Source organism: Myotis yumanensis, unplaced genomic scaffold (assembly GCF_028538775.1).
Source record: "Myotis yumanensis isolate MYYU_CA2020_CCGP unplaced genomic scaffold, mMyoYum1.0.hap1 SCAF_14, whole genome shotgun sequence".
Lineage (NCBI taxonomy): Eukaryota > Metazoa > Chordata > Mammalia > Chiroptera > Vespertilionidae > Myotis > Myotis yumanensis.
Genome location: NW_027223765.1, coordinates 22,613,997 through 22,628,165, shown reverse-complemented (window position 1 = coordinate 22,628,165; position 14,169 = coordinate 22,613,997). Strand labels below are relative to the sequence as shown.

Here is a 14,169-nt window from a genome sequence, read left to right as displayed (position 1 = left end):
AGTGTAAAGCTTTTTGGCACTAAATTTAAAATAAATGTGTCCAGTTTTTTAAAAATCACATCTCTCACTTAGATTATCACTGTAATGATATTATATTTATACATCAATCTGGTAAGAAGTTTATTTTATTTAATGTCTTCTCATCTAAAAACATGTATCACTTTTCTGTTTATTCAAGTCTGGCTTTATGTACTTTAATACATTTATAGCTTTCTTCATATAGCTTTTTTGCCTATACTAAATTTATTTCTAGATTATTTTATAGTTTGGTTGGCATTGTGAATGGGATATATTTTTTTTCCATTTCCCATTCTAAACAGTGATTTATATAATGTAATTGTATTTCATAGAATTACCATGTAATTAATATAAAGACATATTACTAATTAAAAAAAAGACATATTACTAATATTAAAACTAAGATAAAATTAGTTCCTTTGGGTATTCTATGCACTCAATAACAAATGTATTATTTAGGACAAGTGTAATATGACTTGGTTTATTATCTTTAAACGGATCAAGTTTTCTTCAAATTAAATACATTGCTTTTACCATATGAATATTTTCTGTTATATTACACTGAAATTAGGTGGTTGTTAATTGGACATGTCATAACTTTTGATTGTTAGAGAATTTATTAATTCAGTTTGAATTCCCTCTTGATGTACATTTTGAGAAAGACATAAACATATTCAACTTGATGTATTCTTTTTTAAATTTTCACCCAAGAAAATGTTTTTATTGATTTAGAGAGAGAGGAAGGGAGAGAGAGAGAGAGAAAGAGAGAGAGAAACATCAATGTGAGAGAGAAACATCCATCAGTTACCTCCCGTATGTGCTCCAACCTAGGTATGTGCCCTGACCAGGAATGGAACCGCAACCTTCTGGTATACAGGGCAATGCTTCAACCAACTGCGCCACCTGGCCAGGGCTCAACTTGATGTATTTTAATTGGATTACAATAAGTTCAAGAGAAACCTACATATTTCCTTATATATTAAGTAAATAATTTACATTTCAATAAAAATAATCCAACAACTTTCTTTACTTTAATAATGGGAATGAATCAAATATCAGGATCAGAAAGAATATTATATAAATTTCAAAAAATTTAAAGGAACTTTCTGAAGTTATATTACTGGTAAGTTTTAAAGAGTAAAAGGATACTTTATTTTTTACACAGCATGTCGCATATTTATAAATGCTGTACATAGAAACAATATTTATACATACAACTCTGAAAAGTTTTATTACTAGATTGGCTTCAAAGATGTTGTTTATAAACAAACTCCCAAAAGTTGAAAGAAAAGATTGAATGCCTTATAGAAGACAATTTGGTGAAATGTCTTATAATAAGGAAGAAGCATATGTGCCTCAATGAGCTTACTTTTCTCACCGTGCAGCTGACAAGCAGCCCTTTGATTGCTGTACTATTATGACACAACTCTGGATACAATAAAGGCTACATTATTGCTCTATCATTTGTCAAGCTGTACAGAAAATTTTGAGTCAATGGATGCCACCTGTACGATATTTTCATTACCTGTTTATAAAGCAACTGCTCGTTTTCTCTAGCATAACAGAAAAGAACATCTGTAAGAATTTTTCTCACATTTTCTTGTCGGAAAAACTGCATTTCAGGAAACCTGGAAAAAGAAAAGACAGAATTGAAATGACTAGCACAATTCTAAGAATTACCTCAAACTCTCATCTCTGAGAGGTGCAAGGACTGCTTCGGGTTTTAGTGCAAGTCTGTATTTGCCGTGCAACTTATGGCATTGATGGGACTTACATGTTCAGGAAAAAAGGATGAAAAAAGGGAAATTATTCTATCACAGAGGGAAGCAATACCCTTCAACATCTAAATATTTCAAATGTTTTCCATATGCTTAATGTCACCACATAGTGAATACAACAATTTTTAAGCAAAATGAATTATAACCTATGTATTTAGGGTGGGGGAGTGGTCTGTTTTAGTCCATTTGGTTTATAGGACTAGAATGTGACCTTATTATTACCAAGTTTTTTAAAAAATCTTTTTAATGCAAATATCATTTAAATTATTTTACATGACCACATTGCTAATTTTATCTAATTAAAATGTAGACTTTGAATGGAACAAGTTAGTCAGTATTGCTTTCAGTGGTTCTCAATCTTCCTAATGCCACGACCCTTTAATACAGTTCCTCATGTTGTGGTGACCCCCAAACATAAAATTATTTTCGTTGCTACTTCATAACTGTAATTTTGCTACTGTTATGAATCGTAATATAAATATCTAATATGCTATATGTGTTTTCCAATGGTCACGACCCACAGGTTGAGAACCGCTGGCTTAAATAGTCTGGATCAAAATGTCTACCAGGTTCTTTGAGGTCATGTAAAATAGAAAAGGGCAGACTATGAACTTGAAAGGAACTTAAATAGTTGTTTATAAGACAAAATATACAATCACAATAAACCATAGATCAAATACATAGCAATGCAATGCACAATCCTATATAATAAAGATGTAATATGCAAATGGTCATTACACGGTGAAGCATAATGACCGACCGCATAACGACAGGATCACGGATCAGCAGGAGGGTGGGGCAGTGAGCTACAAGCAGGCAGCGGAGAGCTACAGGAGGGCAGCAGCGTGCTACTGGCTATAAGCGGGTGTCAGAGAGCTACAGGAGGGGGCAGGACAGCAAGCTATGAGGGGGGGCAGGAGGAAGGGGGAGGTACAGGAGGGCGGGGCAGCAGGCGGAGAGCTACTGGAGGGCGGCAGCAAGCTACTGGCCCACGGATTCGTGCACAGGGCTACTAGTGAATATATAATGGAAGAGGGGGGTGTCGTTTAGAAGCAAACAATCCAATGGATTCGATCACAAAAGATTTGAATAAGAATTTTTAGAACAGGAGGGACATGCAACATCAATAGAAAAGGTAACCAAATCAGAAGAAAATATATGAAGGCATAGACAGCACAGAGTATTCCAGGTGTACAGCTCAGTATAGTAATTAGTCATCAGAAAGAACAGTACACCAAGTATTGCCAGTTGGGAACAGGAAAACAGTGGGGCAGGATTGGAAAGAGCTTGAATTCAAAACTGAGGAAATGCAACAGAGTGACTCTGTTTTTTTGAATAGGGAAATAACAAAGAAAATAGCATTTGAGCAACTCTACTAAGTGGGAATAATCTTTAAGGAATGGAGATTACAGGAAAGAGAAAAGCACATCATAATAAAGTGACACAGGAAAATCACAACTGAAAGGAAAAGCCTGTGTTCAAATTCATGTTGCACAATTGCTAGCTGTGTGATCTTGGTAAGTGACTGCCTCCTCTGTTAAGGAGGGACAGTAACACTGACCTTGAGATCAAGATGAGATATGTGAAAGCACCAAGAACAGTGCCGGGCAAGTAGTAGGTGTTCAGAAATAGAGGTCTTTACTAGTCTGAGTACTGGTGCTGTGGGTGATGAAGACGAATGTGGCTAAGAGAATGTGTGAGAGACTGGACAGGAAGAACACCGCAAGCATGGAGGCACAGGACATGGGAACAGAAAAATAGCCCTCGTGATTCTTCTTAAGAGCATTAATGGTGGTTTGACTTCAGATTAGAATGGTTTTTGGACACTTCAGCTGTTTTATGATTCTTCCTAATCCTCTTTGGAGTTACCACTTTCTCTCATGTCTAGGCTGGGTTCCTGAGTGAACTGTACTAGTGGTTCATGAAGCATCTCTTTTCTGATGCTAATCTACACTAGTAAAAGAGAAACGTGCAAATTGGTGTCACTCCGCTACGCCCACCAGCCAATCAGAGTGATTATACAAATTAACCCAACAAAGATGGTGGTTAATTTGCATATGCAGGCATGGAGCGAAGACTGAAGACAGCATAGAAGGAAGCCAAGCACAGCAGAAGGGAGCGAAGCGGCGGAGAAGGGAGGGAGCCGAGGCAGCGGAGACGTGAGCGGAGCCGAGGCAGCGGAGACAGGAGGGAGCGAGGCAGCGGAGAAGGGAGCGAGGCAGCGGGGAAGGGAGCTCCCTTCTCTGCTTTGCTCCGGCCGCAAGAAGCCCTATTCTTGCAGGAATAGGCCTGAGGAAGCCTTATTTTTACAGGAATCTTCCTGCAACGGGCCTCTAGTTTTTATAATAAATTAAAGCCTATTTTATCTTCATCTATTCATTTGACTTTTGCTTGAAACTTCTTTTGATGTGCAACCGTCCCAAGAAACAGATATTTGATCTTTTCTCTAGCAGCAAGGAGGCCTCCATTTTGGGGGCCAGTAATGAACAACACATAGATCTGAGCAAGATTACTTCACATCTCTGCATAAACCTTAATGTGATGCCCTCCAGACAGTCCCTACACAGGATGGGAGTTCAATTGCAACAAGTGACCGTAGCTGCTAAAGAAGGGAAAACTAACCTGAACACAGATTCAGAGAAGAATATGTATCATAGAAGTCAAAGAAGTTCCAGAAAGATGTCAAATGCACCCAAGTAGGAAAGAAACACAAAAAATTGGGACAAACGAAAGTTGCTAAAGCTCTTAGAAAGTCAAATACCCCAAAATAATCAAGAAAGGTAAGTAATTAATAAAATAAACTGTCGAGAAATTTCTTGGAAAAACTTAGTCACTAAGTTAAAACTATCCTTCTGAGAGGCTCCATGCCCCATGATTAAGATCATGTGGCTAAATGATTTTTTGTGTCCTTTCCTTAACTATTCTTTGCAAATTATCTATGTACACTGTCAAAACTAAATTCTGTGTAGCTGCTACAATCTGAATGAATTATGGGAAAAAAGTGCTAAAAACTACATTTACTTTGTAACAAACACCCATGAGTAATATAGTAAGAGTTTAATACCTAATTGCTAAAAATGTAAATTACATACCAATTCTCAGTCTCATTTAAATGTCTACTATCCACTTGTAAGATTAAAAACCAGAGATCTACAAGAATTAAATTGCAGGTAGGTAATTTAAATTACCCACTTTCAGCAAATACCCAATAAAATGAAAATGTGTATTAGGCAGACATAGCATCCCTACCCAATAACACACCATCTACAATTCTACTCAACAATGCTAAAGTGTCCATTTATGAAGTTTCATAACACCCTCTTTATTTAGGAAAGCATGATTATTCTCTAAATCCTGATGAAGAATCCATAGCATCAAATAAGTAAGGTAGAAAGATATAGAAAAGTTCTGAAAAAAAAAAAGTTTCTAGTATTTCAGAAATTGAAAAAGAACTTACATTCAGACAAGTTTTAAAATTCAAAAAGTCTCTGAAGATAATCCAGCTAAACTCAGAAGTTAAAACTAAGTGCACTAAAACAGAGAGATTAATACCTGCCTCAATGCATCTGGGTAGATAACAGGGTAGCAGTACTTCCCAACTGCTTCACTAATCTATATATATAAAAGCCTAAGCGACTGAACGACCGGAATGACTGGTCACTATGACACGTACTGACCAACAGGGGGCAGACGCTCAACGCAGGAGCTGCCCCCTGGTGGTCAGTGCACTCCCACAGCGGGAGCGCCGCTCAGCTGACCAACCCATCCCGGTGGCCCACCAGCCTGACAGCAGACACTCACTCCCTCAGTAGTCCTGCAGGTCCAATCTCCAGAAAACAGGCCAGGCACTGATGGACCAGCGCCACCAGCACCATCCTGACAGCGCTGCCAGCCTCCTGGAAGTTGGCCTTGGGCACCGGGGCTGCTTCCCCTGCCTAGACACTCCACAAGGAAGAAACAATATAAAAGCGGCCACCAGGAGGCTCCCGACAACCAGCGTGAATGTCAGAGGGACGGATCCAGATTCCGGGCCCGCAAGGGCGTTCCACCCCTCACCTGGAAGGCTGATTGCATCCCGGCGCCCCCATCTGTGCACAAATTCATACACTGGCCTCTAGTCAGTTATAAATGAGTTGAAGATATATATATTCATTTACGTAAAATTCCATGAGTTTAGAGTTAGCTACACAGAAGAACCTAGTTCATAAGTTTAATGAATATATCTGAATAATAAAATATTCCCTACAACAAATACTTGATTGTCATATTATCAGGCTTCAAACAAGAAGACATACCATATTTAAGAATCAGAAATAAGAGGAAGAAAAGTACAGTGAGTAGCTTTTCTAGGAATAGTAAAAATGTTTTTGATGATATGTTTTAGGTTTCAAAAGAACTTCCCTGCTGCTAATTACATATCTAAGCTTTTTTTACCCTGTGGTATCTGGTATTGATTCAGGACTGGTGAAATAATTTGAACATTAGTCTAATCCAGCCGTGGGCAAACTATGGCCCGCCAGCTGGATACGGCCCGTTTGAAATGAATAGAACTAAAAAAAAAAAAAAAAAGACTATACCCTTTTATGTAATGATGTTTACTCTGAATTTATATTAGTTCACACAAACACTCCATCCATGCTTTTGTTCCGGCCCTCTGGTCCAGTTTAAGAACCCATTTTGGCCCTAGAGTCAAAAAGTTTGCCCACCCCTGGAATCCAAAAACCAGAGGAAAAGCAAATCTCCTTTGAAACAATGATACAAATCAAAGTATACAGATCCAACAATTGCTTGAAAAATCAATAGTGTGACTCTCCATTTTCACGGAAAAAAAAAAGAGAAATTGTAGTAAATTCAGTAAAGATAAAATAGAGAAAAACATTTAGAATTAAAACTGTATTAGTTTATGATTCATGCAAGCCAAAATATCTGATAGAAAAGTAAAAGGGGATGGGGGAAGATCACACTAAATTGGGACTGAAGATAAGTGCTATTATCAGAAAATAAAAGTCTAAGAAAAGTAATTTCTGCATTTGGCCAGAAAACGAAGATGATCAATAGATGAGGGTGAAACTCTGATAGAAAAAAAAAATGAAAAGTTAAATTAAAGTATTCCATGATGAAATTTAGGCTCATACAGTGTAGATTCTTACTTGATGGGAAAAAAAAGTGATGTTTTAGTTGTAGCTCAGTTGATCAATATTTGAAATACAGCAGTTTCACTTTTTGATGTGTGAAGGAACTTATGTTTAGTCAAATTTTACATACTGCAAACTAATACCAACAGATATAAAAGTATGGCGTTTTTTGTTTTGCATCTTGAAACAACCCAAAATTTGTAGGCAATATACTTTCCATTATAAGTTTGTTTAAAATATCTCATTATGGAAGAGTCAAATATTTATAAACAGATTATAGTAGACTGAACCCCAAGATACCCATCATCCATCTTTATCACTAACAAATTCTTGTTTTATATCTACTCATCTTGCTGCCTTCTGAAGCAAATCTGAGACATCACCAAATCTTTAAGAATTGCAGTCCTCTCTCAAAGATAAGGACTCTTTAAAAACGTAACCACAGTTGTATTATAACCACATTACTAGTAAAAATAATACAATAGTTAAATGAAGTATCTAGTCAATGTTCAAATATCTCTAAAAATTTTAGTTTGTTCAAATCAAGACTCAAGAAATATCTATGCATTGCAATTTTTTGACACTTTAACTCAATAAATTTGTCCTTTTCTCTTTTTTATAAGAAACCAGGTTCTTCATCCTGTAGAAACTTCCCACATTCTGTATTTTATTCATTGATCCTCCATTTTGTTATTTAATCCATTCTTCTTCCCCCATTCTATATAATAAAAGGCTAATGTGCAAATTGACCAAATGGCGGCATGACTGGTCGCTATGATGCACACTGACCATCAGGGGAAGACACACAACGCAGGAGCTGCCCCTGGTGGTCAGTGCGCTCCCATAGGGGGAGCGCCACTCAGCCAGAAACCCTGAGCAGGGCTCATGGCTGGCAAGTGCGCTGAGGTGGCAGGAGCCTCTCCGGCCTCCGCAGCAGCACTAAAGATGTCCGACTGTCTGCTCCATGCGGAGTGGGCCTAAGCAGAAAGTTGGACATCGCCTAAGGGCTCCCAGACTGTGAGAAGGCACTGGCCAGGCTGAGGGACACCCCCCCCACCCCACTCCCCTGAGTGGATGAATTTTGTGCACCGGGCCTCTAGTATTTCCTATAAACTGGTAGTTAGGTCTAGAGATCTAATCAGATTCAGGCTCAACTTTCAACGAAGTTCTTTATGGGCAGCATGATGGTTTTAGTACATGTTTACAAATTCTTTGGCATGCTTTCCTTAAAAAGATGAGTCAAACTCCCCTCCATTTGAATATGTGCTGGCCTTCGTGATAGCTTCTTCCAGAGAATGCAGCATAAGGGATGCTGTAACATAGCGTCTGCCTGGTTCTCCATCCGAACACATCCTTGGAACCCAGACACCATGCTGCTAGGAAGAGAAGCAGCTACATGGAAGGGCTATGTAGAAGTGTTGGAGCCATAGCTCCAGAGAAGGTCTTTGCTGAGAACCAGCTTCAACAGCCAGCCATGTATGTGAGCAAGTGTTCAGAAATTCCAGCCCCTAACCTTCAAGCTGGCCTAGCCAACACCACGTGGAACAGAGACAAACTGTCCTGCTTACACCTGCCCAAGTTATAGATGCATCAACAAAATAAATTATGCTGTTGTTTTAAGCTTTGGGGTGGCTTACAATGCAGCAATAAATAACTGGTGTAGCCGGTGTGTACAATTCTATCAGGAGGCATGTACTGTTAACTTATCTCTCCTTTTATGATGCTGGCAACCAGGGATGAGCATTGCCTAGGTCCATTAATTCACTAAAGGTTATAAAATGGTAAGACTATGATTTTATCATTTTTCCTTTATTATCTAAAATACATATATAAATAAAAATTCCCCTTCATCAATGTTTAGTTACCCTGAAGTACAGATCATCATAATTTTGGAAAATTTTATTGATTTCCAATAATTTACTCATGAATACTTGTGGACATAAAAGATCTATAAATGACAGAATAGCTGCTAATTCTGTCACAAAAGTTGTTTTATGACAACCAGACTATTCGATTTCTCTTTCGGATACGTTTTCATGTGACTGTATGGGAGTGAATCAGGAAGTAAGAGATGGAGGACGACTAAACACCAACTCTAGAGCCCAAAAACCAGGATCCCAGGTACTTGATGGGAGTTAACTGGAAAGACATTCAATAAAGCAAGTGTCTTCATAAAACAGAAAGACAATAAAGGGAAGCCAGGCAAATATCTGGCTGTCTATAAGGAAGAGTTTCTCAGACAACAAAGAGACAAAAAGAGTATTTCCTAAGCAAGAAAAGGGTTAAGAAAAGAGTGAAATGATAAAGGGCTTTGTCACTGCATTATAGTACATAATTAGGTAATTAGAAGTATTAAAACAGACAAAGCATTGGGCCCAGATGAATTACTGAAGATGCAAGTATTCAATAAGATGCCCCAAGGGAGAAAGTAAAGCCCTTGGTGAAGGTTTATAATCATGCAGTAGGACAGAGAAGCACAGAAGGACTTGGAGGAACAATAACTGATGTTATGCCCATACTTCAAAAATAGAATTCCAGAGCAAGCATTCATCCAAAATTTAAAATGAGTGGATGAAAACTCCCTAGAATACTATTAAACACCAAAATAACTACAATACATTACTCTGGTTTATTGTTTTATTATAGAAAAGCTGAAAAATCAAGCAAAAACCATACAGGAACAGTTTGATATAGAATGAACCCACACACTCCAGGTACTTTTTCTTTCTGTGCTCCCTCTACTTTGGTTGATGATTTCACCATTCTCCCTATTCAAACAAATCTGCTTTCTTGTCATCTCAGGCACACAGCTGGATTTAATTCCCCAGTGTCCTTTTCAGGTAGCTGTGGCCCTGTCTTAGTGCTAGTCAATGGAATGAGAGTAGAAGTGATGTGTAACCCCCAAACTCATCCCCCAACCCCAGTGAGGGCCCATAGACCTTTCCCCTTACAGCTGGATAAAATGGAAAAAGGTCATCTGGGCGGCCTGGGAAGCTACATGTGGATTGTCGTATTTTAAAAATATATCTGAAAATTCTTGGATCACTTGGTCTGGGGAAAGTATCCCCTGGAGACGGACACTTAAGCAGCCACATGGAGAGACCCACATGGAGAGGAAGCCATACTGGTCCTCCAGCCTGGTCAGGCCTTTCAGATGACTGCAGCTCCAGCTGAAACCTGACTGCAATTTCTTGATACTCCTAAGCCAGAAGCTTCCAGCTAAACTGCTCCAAACTCCCGACATACAGCAAGTATGAAATAAATAATTATTGTTTAAAGTTACTAAGTTTTGGTTGACTTATATAGTAGCAATAGATAACTAACATAGGTTTTGATACCTGAAATTGGGGTATTGCTAAAAAGCATAAGGTATGTGATAGATCTGTCTATGGAACTGAACAGAAGCTCCAAAGACCTTGCATAAAGCATCAGTGAAAGGCTAAAGGGTGTGAATGAGATTGTTAGCAAAAGACAGACACAGCCCAGGAGGAGCTGGCTGCCAGAGAAGGCTTAAATAAAAGTGGGGTGTGGACGAAAGGGGCCACATGCTAACCTGACAAGCTCAGGAAAGGCCTGCATGGCGGTCTTGCAAACTCAGAAACCTAAAGTAACCACAAAGGATGGTCTGAAATTAAACTTTAACTAAAAGCAGTTATGGTGGGTAGTTACGTCCTAGGCCAGTATCTTCACTGACAAGGTCCAGCCTTGACCTTAACTGAGCCTATCTGTCTTTTTGCATCTATGATAACATATTTTTGAAATGTCTGCGTAACTTGTAACTTCCCTTCTTCCGGACCCCTTGGGGGTCCTCACAACCTAATGTGCCTGGGTGCCAGGACAGATACCACAGATTCCTTCATTGTTATATTAATTGGTGACTATAACTATTCTGCACCCACCTAAGTATGTGTCTATCATTTTACTTTTTATCCAATCCCAGAGGTTTCCTCCCTTTGCTTTCTCCCGTCTCTCTAATCTATCACCAATGGATTTCATGAAACCCACCTACGTTCTCTCCTTTGATTGCAATGTATAAAAATAGATGAAAAAAAAACACCATTCTCTGGAGCATTATCCCAATCCGTTGAGATAATGCTTCCGGGCAACTGTCGACAGTTTGGCTCAAATAAACTCACAAAAAATCTTTACAGGTTTGAATGTTTTTATGTTAACAGGGGAAAACATACAGGGAAAACATCCCTTATTATGTAGTCGCAACATGGCAATCCTTAGTTATAAGGAAAATAGAAAACATACCTAATAAACTGGGGATCTAACTAAGGAGCAATCCAGCCGGAGTGTTGAAGGTGCTGCCTGGTTTATACCTGTTACTTATAATAGAATGAAAGAAGCAAAGGAAGAACTGCACAACAAAAAGGAGCTAGGACTTGCTGGGTCTAAAAGAAAACATTTTCTTATTCTCAGCCTCTCTAGTCAGCAATTTGTGCTAATATTAAGACACTGCTTTGGGGCAAATATCAAATCTAAAAACAAAACTAAGGATGTGAACGTAAAACCCTTTGTTAAGATCTCAGTAAAGGGATGCCCTAGAGCAGCGGTTGCCAACCTTTTTTGGACCTCACAGACCACCAGTGGTCCACGGACCACCAGATGGCAACCGCTGCCTTAGAGAGCCTTTCTGTCTGACAAGATGCCCTGATGCCCTGTAACGATTTAAAAAGCATGCCTCTCAGAGCCTTCAGCACTTAGATGTCAGGGATGTTACTAAACATCCAACACCGCACCCACAGCTGCTCACAACAAAGAATTAATTGGTCCATAATGTCAATAATTCCAAGGCTAAGAAACTCTGCATTAGAGTACATAAACACAGAGGGCAGAAACAGCATCTATTTATTTAATATTTAACCGCCACCTCGTTCTGAATAAGATTTGAGGTAAGTCACTCATGTTTCTGTCTCCTGTTTTCTTTCAGAGTGGTTTGCATACAGAAGGTATCTGATAAATTGAAAAAGTGCTGAATCCAAGTAAACAAGGTTGACATAAAATATGATAGAGTAGTGAGTAGTAAGACCTAGAGTTCGAGGTATTATTTCTATTTTGGCCATTAACAAGTTATATTTTCCCCAGTCATATTCTTTCTGAACTTTAACTTTTCACATTTGCAAAACAAAAGGATTTACTACTAGATGACTACCAGTGACACAAATGCCTATTTGGGTGCCAGGCACTAGGGAAAATGAAGATACAAAACATAAGAACTAAGTACTCAAGAAACCTAGGCGAGAAAATAGACATTTTGTGTATGATCTATAAAAGAACAGAAGAGACACAATTTCTTTATGAAAATCCTTAATTTATAGCACAGTAGCTCGTACAGTAATTTCTCAAATAGTATTTGTTGAATGAAGAAATAAATTGACAAATCTACCAACATATAAACCAATGAAAAATGAAAATTAAATCTATGGACTGAAAAAAAAATCTATGGACTGAGGGACTGGAGGTAGGGAGCTGAAGTATGAGAAAGGTCAGATCAGAGCACTGCAGTCTGTTTCTGTAGTTAAAGACAAGAGAAACATATAGCTTTCATAGGCCAAAAACTGGTGGCGAACACTGATTTTAAAAAGGCAAAGGAAAGAAAGTAGGAATCTGTTGTGATGATAAGTGGCAGAATATAGCTGAGGAGGATTGCAGAAAAATCTCCAAAAGTCTAAATGGAAGGTAGGAGTTCGAAATCACCAGACAGGTGAGAAGATGAAGCGGAAGGTTCGGATAGCAGGAGATATCAAACAGTGCAGGAGAAAGGGCAAGTAGGGCTGGAGTTTCAGGAGGTTGTATCTGTCACCATGGAAACAGAGGCTTCCATCAAACATTCTTTCTAGTTCTCCAAGGCCCTGAGTTACAGAGCAAGCCCTCTCTCCCACTGACTCCCCTTCTAAAAAACAACCCACTTTTAATTCATAAAGGTGAAAAATCAGGGAAATATATAATATACAGGGTGTCCCCAAAAAAGTACACATAATGTCTATAGGTTCAATTACATTTTGAAAATGAAATGTATTTTAAACACTGCCTTTATAATAATTCAAAGTGTGTATCCATTTTGGGGACACCCTGTATGAATGTGTATATACATACATACGTATTTTAAGTGAAACACTCATTTACCCTTGAAGTAATAAAGTTGTTTCAATTCCAAATCTGCATGAAGTTCTCAGAAGGCTGTCATACTGTGGACTGGCTATGCCTATCAGGACTATTTCAGGATGAGGCACTACTTTACCGCCTCGCACACTTTACTTTTTAACATTCCCATCATCAATATTGAGCCCACAACTATAAACAGTGCTAAAAACATTGCTTAATCTCAAGTAGGGGGATCTCAACAGCCAACACTCTTCTGGTCAGCAGCTCGGGCTGACAGACTGTGCCGCTGCTACTCGTACCACTGCTCCTAAGTTCTGAAGACTTGGAACATCAGGATGCTAATTAAGTACTACAACTGCACAGTCTGCAGCAAATACACCTATGTTTTCACTCAAATACTAATTTTTTTTCAAAAATATTGAATATTCCATAAATTGGAATAAATGTGCAGTATGAATGTGCATGCTTAAGTGGAATAGAAATGGGGAAAAATACACATTAAAAACAGAAGCAGTACAGGAAAATACATATTTCTAAATAAATACATACAGCCGTAATAATCAATATTTTGTTGTTACCTTAAATGTTGTCAAATGAGGAAGGACTACAGGCCATTTGACAGAAGAATTGTTTCTTATATTCCTGAAAATCTGTTTCCCCCCTCTTTAATATTTAAGAAACACACACACAGGTTGCCGACAGCTCTCAGAGAGCGGCTTGTGTTGTAGTTTTCACGTTCTCGGCTGTGAACAAGTGCATATGCGAGGGCTGGTCGTGCATGCACAAGCGTGTACTCTGCCTGCGTTAAATAAAACCACAACACAACACCAAGTGCATCCACTCATTCGTGTGTGCCTGCAGTCCACCTCGAGGAGACTGAAAATATAAATACAAGCTGCTATTTTGGTGCGATCACACGAAGATGGCAGCTTGTGTGTTTTTTTCTCTCTAACATTTTAACACTGGGCAGATTGTCTGCATTAACACACACCCAAATCAATTCTGCTCTGAAACTGCTTATAAAATCTCCCTTCCCAGAGGAATTTCTTCTTTATTTAAGTAAAAAATGGGCTTGGAGGAAGCTGTATAGAGATACCAACATTGAGGACACCTTATATTTATAAAGT

The 14,169-nt window shown here is 38.5% G+C and overlaps 1 protein-coding gene across 1 annotated transcript in view; it reads right to left on the bottom strand.

Moving 5' to 3' along the window:
- TBC1D5 (TBC1 domain family member 5) overlaps positions 1 to 14,169 on the bottom strand; it is a 421,112-nt gene that overhangs the window by 159,577 nt on the left and 247,366 nt on the right. The window contains exon 10 of the mRNA XM_070433344.1: positions 1,544 to 1,646. Coding sequence (XP_070289445.1) covers positions 1,544 to 1,646 — 103 coding nt within the window. The remainder of the gene's footprint in view (positions 1 to 1,543; positions 1,647 to 14,169) is intronic.